Source organism: Heptranchias perlo, chromosome 28 (genome assembly GCF_035084215.1).
Source record: "Heptranchias perlo isolate sHepPer1 chromosome 28, sHepPer1.hap1, whole genome shotgun sequence".
Lineage (NCBI taxonomy): Eukaryota > Metazoa > Chordata > Chondrichthyes > Hexanchiformes > Hexanchidae > Heptranchias > Heptranchias perlo.
The window spans coordinates 8,137,250-8,149,866 of record NC_090352.1 but is presented as its reverse complement, the minus strand read 5'-3'; the positions used below and the strand labels follow the sequence as shown (position 1 = coordinate 8,149,866).

General features: G+C 44.8%; 1 protein-coding gene across 2 annotated transcripts in view; it reads left to right on the top strand.

Moving 5' to 3' along the window:
• The window catches only part of orai2 (ORAI calcium release-activated calcium modulator 2), a 100,351-nt gene that overhangs the window by 51,197 nt on the left and 36,537 nt on the right, over positions 1-12,617 (top strand). The window contains exon 1 of one of the 2 annotated variants that reach the window (XM_068007998.1): positions 6,529-6,851. The exons of the other annotated variant lie outside the window; for it this stretch is intronic. Coding sequence (XP_067864099.1) covers positions 6,627-6,851 — 225 coding nt within the window. The 5' untranslated portion in view covers positions 6,529-6,626. Of the gene's footprint in view, positions 1-6,528; positions 6,852-12,617 lie in introns of those variants that run through there. 2 annotated transcript variants of the gene reach the window in all.

The window sequence follows — 12,617 nt, the reverse complement described above, 5'->3', positions numbered from 1 at the left end:
CAATTGTCCATCTTGATGTTCAAATAGCAAGGACACAATGGCTGAGTAACCTCACTCATAGGAGGTCATGAAAGACACCATATAAATGGGTCTTTCTTACACACCATTAATACCATTACCTGCCCTTAGTACACTGCAGTACTGACCATTAATACCAGTACCTGCCCTTAAAACACACCAGTACTGACCATTATCACCAGTACCTGCCCTTAGTACACACCAGTACTGACCATTATCACCAGTACCTGCCATTAGTACACACCAGTACTGACCATTATCACCAGTACCTGCCCTTAGTACACGCCAGTACTGACCATTATCGCCAGTACTGACCATTATCACCAGTACCTGCCCTTAGTACATGCCAGTACTGACCATTATCACCAGTACCTGCCCTTAGTACACACCAGTACTGACCATTATCACCAGTACCTGCCCTGAGTACACACCAGTACTGACCATTATCACCAGTACCTGCCCTTAGTACACACCAGTACTGACCATTATCACCAGTACCTGCCCTTAGTACACACCAGTACTGACCATTATCACCAGTACCTGCCCTTAGTACACACCAGTACTGACCATTATCACCAGTACCTGCCCTTAGTACACACCAGTACTGATCATTATCACCAGCACTGACCATTATCACCAGTACCTGCCATTAGTACACACCAGCACTGACCATTATCACCAGTACCTGCCATTAGTACACACCAGCACTGACCATTATCACCAGTACCTGCCATTAGTACACACCAGCACTGACCATTATCACCAGTACCTGCCATTAGTACACACCAGTACTGACCATTATCACCAGTACCTGCCCTTAGTACACGCCAGTACTGACCATTATCACCAGTACCTGCCCTTAGTACATGCCAGTACTGACCATTATCACCAGTACCTGCCCTTAGTACACACCAGTACTGACCATTATCACCAGTACCTGCCCTTAGTACACACCAGTACTGACCATTATCACCAGTACCTGCCATTAGTACACACCAGTACTGACCATTATCACCAGTACCTGCCCTTAGTACACACCAGTACTGACCATTATCACCAGCACTGACCATTATCACCAGTACCTGCCATTAGTACACACCAGCACTGACCATTATCACCAGTACCTGCCATTAGTGCACACCAGCACTGACCATTATCACCAGTACCTGCCATTAGTACACACCAGCACTGACCATTATCACCAGTACCTGCCATTAGTACACACCAGCACTGACCATTATCACCAGTACCTGCCATTAGTACACACCAGTACTGACCATTATCACCAGCACTGACCATTATCACCAGTACCTGCCATTAGTACACACCAGCACTGACCATTATCACCAGTACCTGCCATTAGTACACACCAGCACTGACCATTATCACCAGTACCTGCCATTAGTACACACCAGCACTGACCATTATCACCAGTACCTGCCATTAGTACACACCAGCACTGACCATTATCACCAGTACCTGCCATTAGTACACACCAGTACTGACCATTATCACCAGTACCTGCCATTAGTACACACCAGCACTGAGCATTATTACCAGTACCTGCCATTAGTACACACCAGTACTGACCATTATCACCAGTACCTGCCATTAGTACACACCAGCACTGAGCATTATCACCAGTACCTGCCATTAGTACACACCAGCATTGAGCATTATCACCAGTACCTGCCCTTAGTACACACCAGTACTGACTATTATCACCAGTACCTGCCATTAGTACACACCAGTACTGACCATTATCACCAGTACCTGCCCTTAGTACACACCAGTACTGACTATTATCACCAGTACCTGCCATTAGTACACACCAGTACTGACTATTATCACCAGTACCTGCCATTAGTACACACCAGTACTGACCATTATCACCAGTACTGACCATTATCACCAGTACCTGCCATTAGTACACACCAGCACTGAGCATTATCACCAGTACCTGCCATTAGTACACACCAGTACTGACCATTATCACCAGTACCTGCCATTAGTACACACCAGCACTGAGCATTATCACCAGTACCTGCCCTTAGTACACACCAGTACTGACTATTATCACCAGTACCTGCCATTAGTACACACCAGTACTGACCATTATCACCAGTACCTGCCCTTAGTACACACCAGTACTGACTATTATCACCAGTACCTGCCATTAGTACAGACCAGTACTGACTATTATCACCAGTACCTGCCATTAGTACACACCAGTACTGACCATTATCACCAGTACCTGCCCTTAGTACACACCAGTACTGACTATTATCACCAGTACCTGCCATTAGTACACACCAGTACTGACCATTATCACCAATACTGACCATTATCACCAGTACCTGCCATTAGTACACACCAGCACTGACCATTATCACCAGTACCTGCCATTAGTACACACCAGTACTGACCATTATCACCAGTACCTGCCATTAGTACACACCAATACTGACCATTATCACCAGTACCTGCCATTATTACACACCAGTACCTGCCATTAGTACACACCAGTACCTGCCATTAGTACACACCAGTACTGACCATTATCACCAGTACTGACCATTATCACCAGTACCTGCCATTAGTACACACCAGCACTGACCATTATCACCAGTACCTGCCATTAGTACACACCAGTACTGACCATTATCACCAGTACCTGCCATTAGTACACACCAGTACTGACCATTATCACCAGTACCTGCCATTAGTACACACCAGCATTGAGCATTATCACCAGTACCTGCCCTTAGTACACACCAGTACTGACTATTATCACCAGTACCTGCCATTAGTACACACCAGTACTGACCATTATCACCAGTACCTGCCCTTAGTACACACCAGTACTGACTATTATCACCAGTACCTGCCATTAGTACACACCAGTACTGACTATTATCACCAGTACCTGCCATTAGTACACACCAGTACTGACCATTATCACCAGTACTGACCATTATCACCAGTACCTGCCATTAGTACACACCAGCACTGAGCATTATCACCAGTACCTGCCATTAGTACACACCAGTAGTGACCATTATCAACAGTACCTGCCATGAGTACACACCAGCACTGAGCATTATCACCAGTACCTGCCCTTAGTACACACCAGTACTGACTATTATCACCAGTACCTGCCATTAGTACACACCAGTACTGACTATTATCACCAGTACCTGCCATTAGTACACACCAGTACTAACCATTATCACCAGTACCTGCCATTAGTACACACCAGTACTGACCATTATCACCAGTACCTGCCATTAGTACACACCAATACTGACCATTATCACCAGTACCTGCCATTATTACACACCAGTACCTGCCATTAGTACACACCAGTACCTGCCATTAGTACACACCAGTACTGACCATTATCACCAGTACCTGCCATTAGTACACACCAGCACTGACCATTATCACCAGTACCTGCCATTAGTACACAACAGTACTGACCATTATCACCAGTACTGACCATTATCACCAGTACCTGCCATTAGTACACACCAGTACTGACCATTATCACCAGTACCTGCCATTAGTACACACCAGTACTGACCATTATCACCAGTACCTGCCATTAGTACACACCAGCACTGACCATTATCACCAGTACCTGCCATTAGTACACACCAGCACTGACCATTATCACCAGTACCTGCCATTAGTACACACCAGCACTGAGCATTATCACCAGTACCTGCCATTAGTACATACCAGCACTGAGCATTATCACCAGTACCTGCCCTTAGTACACACCAGTACTGACTATTATCACCAGTACCTGCCATTAGTACACACCAGTACTGACCATTATCACCAGTACCTGCCCTTAGTACACACCAGTACTGACTATTATCACCAGTACCTGCCATTAGTACACACCAGCACTGACCATTATCACCAGTACCTGCCATTAGTACACACCAGTACTGACCATTATCACCAGTACCTGCCATTAGTACACACCAGTACTGACCATTATCACCAGTACCTACCATTAGTACACACCAGTACTGACCATTATCACCAGTACCTGCCATTAGTACACACCAGCACTGACCATTATCACCAGTACCTGCCATTAGTACACACCAGCACTGACCATTATCACCAGTACCTGCCATTAGTACACACCAGTACTGACCATTATCACCAGTACCTGCCATTAGTACACACCAGCACTGACCATTATCACCAGTACCTGCCATTAGTACACACCAGCACTGAGCATTATCACCAGTACCTGCCCTTAGTACACACCAGTACTGACCATTATCACCAGTACCTGCCATTAGTACACACCAGTACTGACCATTATCACCAGTACCTGCCCTTAGTACACACCAGTACTGACTATTATCACCAGTACCTGCCATTAGTACACACCAGTACTGACTATTATCACCAGTACCTGCCATTAGTACACACCAGTACTGACCATTATCACCAGTACCTGCCCTTAGTACACACCAGTACTGACTATTGTCACCAGTACCTGCCATTAGTACACACCAGTACTGACTATTATCACCAGTACCTGCCATTAGTACACACCAGTACTGACCATTATCACCAGTACTGACCATTATCACCAGTACCTGCCATTAGTACACACCAGCACTGACCATTATCACCAGTACCTGCCATTAGTACACACCAGTACTGACCATTATCACCAGTACTGACCATTATCACCAGTACCTGCCCTTAGTACACACCAGCACTGACCATTATCACCAGTACCTGCCCTTGGTCAGTGCTGGTGTGTACTAAGGGCAGGTACTGGTGATAATGGTCAGTGCTGGTGTGTACTAATGGCAGGTACTGGTGATAATAGTCAGTACTGGTGTGTACTATTATCACCAGTACCTGCCCTTAGTACACACCAGCACTGACCATTATCACCAGTACCTGCCATTAGTACACACCAGCACTGACCATTATCACCAGTACCTGCCATTAGTACACACCAGTACTGACCATTATCACCAGTACCTGCCATTAGTACACACCAGTACTGACCATTATCACCAGTACCTACCATTAGTACACACCAGTACTGACCATTATCACCAGTACCTGCCCTCAGTACACACCAGTACTGACTATTATCACCAGTACCTGCCATTAGTACACACCAGTACTGACTATTATCACCAGTACCTGCCATTAGTACACACCAGTACTGACTATTGTCACCAGTACCTGCCATTAGTACACACCAGTACTGACTATTATCACCAGTACCTGCCATTAGTACACACCAGTACTGACCATTATCACCAGTACTGACCATTATCACCAGTACCTGCCATTAGTACACACCAGCACTGACCATTATCACCAGTACCTGCCATTAGTACACACCAGTACTGACCATTATCACCAGTACTGACCATTATCACCAGTACCTGCCCTTAGTACACACCAGCACTGACCATTATCACCAGTACCTGCCCTTGGTCAGTGCTGGTGTGTACTAAGGGCAGGTACTGGTGATAATGGTCAGTGCTGGTGTGTACTAATGGCAGGTACTGGTGATAATAGTCAGTACTGGTGTGTACTATTATCACCAGTACCTGCCCTTAGTACACACCAGCACTGACCATTATCACCAGTACCTGCCATTAGTACACACCAGCACTGACTATTATCACCAGTACCTGCCATTAGTACACACCAGCACTGACTATTATCACCATTACCTGCCCTTAGTACACACCAGTACTGACTATTATCACCAGTACCTGCCATTAGTACACACCAGTACTGACCATTATCACCAGTACCTACCATTAGTACACACCAGTACTGACCATTATCACCAGTACCTGCCATTAGTACACACCAGCACTGACCATTATCACCAGTACCTGCCAATAGTACACACCAGCACTGACCATTATCACCAGTACCTGCCATTAGTACACACCAGTACTGACTATTATCACCAGTACTGACCATTATCACCAGTACCTGCCATTAGTACACACCAGCACTGACTATTATCACCAGTACCTGCCATTGGTACACACCAGTACTGACTATTATCACCAGTACTGACCATTATCACCAGTACCTGCCATTAGTACACACCAGCACTGACTATTATCACCAGTACCTGCCATTAGTACACACCAGTACTGACTATTATCACCAGTACTGACCATTATCACCAGTACCTGCCATTAGTACACACCAGCACTGACTATTATCACCAGTACCTGCCATTAGTACACACCAGTACTGACTATTATCACCAGTACTGACCATTATCACCAGTACCTGCCATTAGTACACACCAGCACTGACCATTATCACCAGTACTGACCATTATCACCAGTACCAATATTGGTGAGTTGGGTTGGGTTGGGCAGCACCTCTCGGCGAGCATGCGCGGTGGCAGAACTGGTCTGGAAGGAGTGAGGCGCGCCCCCTGGCGGCGGCGAGCAGGTTTGCGGCGCGCCGCCGGGGGTACGGGAGCGCGCGGGGCGCGGGCGGGGCGCGCACCCGTGCCACGCCTCCCCCAGCGTTGATGTCAGCGGCTCGCTGTGTCTCTGGAGCTTCCACCCGGTGTTGCTATGAGCTCCGAGCGGTCAGCGCCGGCCGGCTCTCCCGCTCCTGCTTGCTCGGAACCCGAAGGTGGAGCCGCCGACTACCGGGACTGGGTGCGGCGCAGCTACCTGGAGCTGGTCTCCTCCAACCACCACTCGGTGCAGGCTCTCTCCTGGAGGAAGCTCTACCTCAGCCGGGCCAAACTCAAAGCGTCCAGCCGGACATCAGCGCTGCTCTCCGGGTTCGCCATGGTGAGTCACCGCCGAGGGGGCACTTCAATTATTATTAAACCTTGCTGTAGTGAATTTAAAATTAAAACCCACTTTGCACATTTTAAAATATATTTAAATCACTCTATTCTATGTTAATTAAACTAAATATGTACATTTATTATTTTTTAAAATGAGAAATCCTTTGATCATTATTTTTAGAGCACAAATAACTAATGTCTCTTTTGACCAAAAATTAAATTGAGTTGCCATTTCGGGATGAAGGTGCGACAGGGTTTTTTTGGTAGAGGGGGAAGATACGTGGCCATATGTTTTGGGGTGAAGGGGAAGATACGTGGCCATATGTTTTGGGGTGAAGGGGAAGATACGTGGCCATATGTTTTGGGTTGAAGGGGAAGATACGTGGCCATATGTTTTGGGGTGAAGGGGAAGATACGTGGCCATATGTTTTGGGGTGAAGGGGAAGATACGTGGCCATATGTTTTGGGTTGAAGGGGAAGATACGTGGCCATATGTTTTGGGGTGAAGGGGAAGATACGTGGCCATATGTTTTGGGTTGAAGGGGAAGATACGTGGCCATATGTTTTGGGGTGAAGGGGAAGATACGTGGCCATATATTTTGGGGTGAAGGAGATACGTGGCCATATATTTTGGGGTGAAGGGGGAGATACGTGGCCATATATTTTGGGGTGAAGGGGGAGATACGTGGCCATATATTTTGGGGTGAAGGGGGAGATACGTGGCCATATATTTTGGGGTGAAGGGGGAGATACGTGGCCATATATTTTGGGGTGAAGGGGGAGATACATGGCCATATATTTTGGGGTGAAGGGGGAGATACATGGCCATATATTTTGGGGTGAAGGGGGAGATACGTGGACACATATTTTGGGGTGATGGGGGAGATACGTGGCCATATATTTTGGGGTGACGGGACCGCTCGATAAAAGGGGTGGGAGGTATGTGGCTATATATTTGGGGCAGGCTGTCTTTATCTGCACAGCATAATTTTCTCCCCGTCACGTGTCGCAATGATAGTTTTGCCATCGGCAGTTGCGTTACCTACGAATGGAACGGAAAAACTTTCTCAGTAATACAGTGGCGCCGATACCTTGTTGCCATGCGATGCCATTTTGCGGTGCCTGGGTTGCTGCTAGAGATCGAATGAGCAGGCTCAGCTTCGCTTGCCTCTCATCTGGACCCCACCCCCGCCTTTGATGAGATGGCTGCCTTGTAATCTACAATGACTTGTTATTTCTTTATAATCGCCTACAGATTATGCCTCGGTTAAGTCCGTGGCGGTCATGTGATTATTTCATTATTGACGTCGTCCCGCATCAGTTGCATTAAGTGCCCTGGCAGTCGCTATCTCCCATGATGCCTGCTGCCAGCAACCAAAAAAAAGCCTCAGAACAAAATAGATAATAAAGTCTGTGAACGAGTTAAAGGTTCATCTCCGCCTCATGATGATTTCTGAGCCCTGAGAGGCGTGCTGCTTTGTAATGAGTGCTGTCACAGTTTTGCTTAACAGCGACACACTGAAAGAATGTTTTCCAGCCAATACCCTATTATTAATTCATCGTTTTAAATTACTTCCACCATGAATGATGGGCCTGCACCATAGCTTTGGAAGAGCGAAATCTGAAAGTGCTGTTGAGTGTTTCTCGCACTTGCAAAAAATTTTACATGCCCACCATTATGTTTTACAGAAACCCTACTGGTAAATCAGTGGTAAATCAGTCCAAGATATCGATTATTCTTAGTGTAATTCATATAGAACAGATTCTACCAGATAAACTTGTCACGTTATCTATTCAGTTATCAGTGTTACTATCTGATCATATCTCTGCTGTGCAGTCGTAACTTCATGTCAACAAGGAAAGGAAAAATCCACTTTAAAAATACATTTTACTCTGATAATTCAAAGTTTTTTTGCATTAAAAATTTGAATTATGCAGTGCTTTGAATTAAGCAGCATAAATAACAATTAGGTGCTGAAAATTTTAATTATCAAATAATTTGAAGTGACTTTGAATTAAGAATAGGCTGTATATATGCTGTAATTAGACTAAAAATAAGGCTGAGAGAGATAGATTTTTTGACTCTACGGGAGACAGGAAAGTGGAGTTGAGGTCGAAGATCAGCCATGATCTTATGGAATGGCAGAGCAGGCTCGAGGGGCAGTATGGCCTACTCCTGCTCTTATTTCTTATGTTCTTATGTAAATAAACTTGTTGATTTTTGTCCCCCACATTCATCCATGATTGGAACAAAAAGCAAAATACTGCAGGTGCTGGAAACCTGAAACAAAAGCAGAAAATGCTGGAAACACTCAGCAGGTCAGGCAGCATCTGTGGAGAGCAGAAGGTAGGGTTAACGTTCGGTCCATGACCTTTCATCAAGGGTTAACCCTGCCTTCTGCTCTCCACAGATGCTGCCTGACCTGCTGAGTGTTTCCAGCACTTTCTTGCTTTTTGTTCTCCCATGTTTGGTCCTACTGTGGTTTCACTGCCAGGGGATGTGAGGTTTTTAGCTGTTTTTACATTGTGGGGTGTTGGTGTTGGCGCTTCCAATGTGTGGGTCTGACGAAGGCGCCACCATCATCAGAGTTAAGTTGCCGTTTGACAGGAAAACCTTGTTTAAAAAAACAAACGGCCCTTCCTAATGGCTTGCCTCAACAGTCTGGCAGGTTTGCTCTGAGGTTGCGCGAGAACCACCATGTAGGGAACTGACAGCACTAACACCCCGCTGAAAATCAGTACAAGAGCAGCTTTGGTCTTCCTATGAGCGTGTGGGTTCAGACCTTGGCTGAGTCGTGTTAGCTTCTAATTGAGTATGATTGGTCAGTCTCCAGCCAATGCGGGTTTTTGGTGACGCATCATTTTGTTGCGATCGTCATGCAGTTGCCAGAAGTGCTAATTTCATTGTTTTTGTGATTCTGTAGGCACAGGGCTGTGATTTAATTCACAAACCACTTATCACTCGCATGATTTATGAATGAGAACAATTTGATTGAAATACACAGCCTTCACCTGTCTTATTCTGAGTTTTAAGTGCAAAGTGACTTATTCTGCTGCATTTTCTAAAATTTGACAAACCACTCATTTGTGGATGTCCAGGTTATTTTCCTGTCCCTGTGACATCAGAAACGGGTCCCTGTGACATCAGAAACGGGTCCCTGTGACATCAGAAACGGGTCCCTGTGACATCAGAAACGGGTCCTTGCGGCTCTCGGGCGTCAGAAGCCTGTTCCTGTGTACTTTGAACATCAACCAGCGCTCATTCTCCTTTTCTGGTGGGCTGCTGACCTCAGCAGTCGGCTGACCTGTAGCACGTTTGTCATGATGTTAAACAGGTGGAAAAAGTACATTGTGTATATTCTTCAAAGTATTGGACATGAATTGTAAGAGAAAAGAAAGAAAGAACTTGCATTTATATAGAACCTTTCACATCCTCAGGACATCCCGAAGTGCATCACAGCCAATGGATCACTTTTGAAGTGGAGTCACTCTTGTAATGTCAGTAAATGTGGCAGTCGATTTATACACAGCAAGGTCCTACAAACAACAGAGATAAATGGCTGTTTAATCTGTATTGGTGGTGATGCTTGAAGGATAAATAGTGGCCTGGTACAATTTATTTTTGAGAGTACATATAGTACTTTATCACATCCATTTGAGTAGATAGTTAATCAAAATTTGCACATCGCTTATTATGTCATATGCTCAACAGCTTGAAATTGGTACATGGTCTGAGAACACTCTGGAAATCTAGTTCACAGCACTACGTCTACATGGGATGGAGGTTTCATCTATCTAGTAGCAGCTACTAATTTCTGTGTATTGCCTTCAGATGATGAAACACACCTCCTGTTGGGAAAAAGGCCGAATAAAATATCGTATATACTAGAGTGTAAAACTGTAAAAACTACCATGTAAAGCCATAAGAAACTGCCATATGTATTCATATAAAGTGACATTTAGCACCTCAAAATTCCACTCACGAAACTAAGAAATCCATGACGCTCGTATAAAATGCTATGAAGCTTCTGGCCACCAGAATTTGCACCCTCATCTTGGCTAGAGTCCACAAATATATTTTCTTTCTGTTCTTTTTCATTTTAATTAACACATTCCTATCTGCTAATGCTCTGCTGCTCCAGCACTGAGATAGTTAAGTGGCGGCTTTCTCTCCAGACTCCTACTGCCATTTTTCACATCTCCTTTTCAGTCCACTGGGTTGTCTCTACTTTTAAATAATCCCCCTTTGTGTCAATCCCGCTGGGCTGTCTCCAGTTTTTAATCCGCTGCAGTTAAGGTCTGGGGCGAAAGTGCCATTTAGATATTTCAGCAATGGAGCGGCAAAGTGGACAAACAGTGGACTTTGGATAGTCATGTACTATGTGATGCTGCTGGGGTTCAACTGGAGAAATTGCTCTACCAGGAAGGAAACCTGAGGGAGCATTTGACCTCTGTCTAGGATGATTTCCCTCTCCTTGAGCTCCAAATAGAAGCAGTCTGGGTGGTAAAGGTGATTAAAACTATTTACTCGATTGCAGGGTAAATGCTGACACGGACTAGTTGGGCCGAATGCACTGTTTCTGCTGCTGATCTTAGAGCCGTAGCAGTGTACAAATTCCCAGCTGGATTTTAGCCAGTGATCCTTTCTAATTTAATATCTGAGTACATGTAGAAATAGTATATTGTAGAGGAGACATAAGTATAGATTTTAGTGGAAAATGTTTGTAATAGTAATTCAACGAGAGTTTCTGTTTATTAGTAGTTATCCTACACCCTGCCCACTCTACTTGGCTCTCAAATGCAGAGTTGCTGAGTTTCCATGTTGATTTATTCCCCTTTAGAGAGATGTTTGGAGGAGATTCAATTGAGATACTTGCTGCAGTAATCTCCAAACTTTCGGTAAAAGCAAGGTATTTGAATAAAACAGGCATGCAAAAGCGCACATGGAAATAATTACAGTGAGGAATAGTGAATTATTGGAGGAATGAGAAACTTTAGAAGGGAAAACAATTGGGATGAATGTAGAGAAAAAATGTTTTTAGGCAGTGGGCTGAGAGAGATCAATAGGTCACATGGATTGTGATTATATGGAGTAGCTTCTGCTTCACATCAATGCAAACCATTGTAAGCCGAGTGCAAAGTTGCTTGAATTGAATTTAGCCGAACGGTGTGGGAGCAGACCCAGAGTTGTGTACTGACATTTTGAAGTCTCACCCTCTACCAACGATTTCAACATTTGGTGAACTATAGCTTCCGAATCTTTCTTTTTCCTCATCAACAATATATGCCCTTCATTATTTAGCTATGTTTCTTTCAGTACCAACGTGTATTAACTTACATTTCTCAATATTAACTGGTATTTGCCATTCGGTGTCTGGGTACTTAGTGTCTGTAAATACCCTGGAATGACATCCCTTTCTGTGGCATGTATAGAGGATATATTATGAAGGCCTATGGGATATCATTTATGTCCCATGAGTGGACTGACCTGGTAACTCAAGCAATTTTCCTGTGAGCCTGGATTTTCCGATTGCCTTCATTTTAGCATCAGTGGTAACCCACTTGTGCTGGCAGTAACGCGTTTAAATTAATGCATTTAAATTGATACGGCCGGTCGGAAAATCTAGGCTGATGATTCTGCTTCTATTCAATTCTGTTTCTACCAAACTGAATTAAGTGCAGAGGTGAGTGGATGGGTTTAATGATGCATTATCTTCCTTTGGGGTTTGGTTCAAGTGCTGATAGAGGCAGTGTGATTTGCGAATTA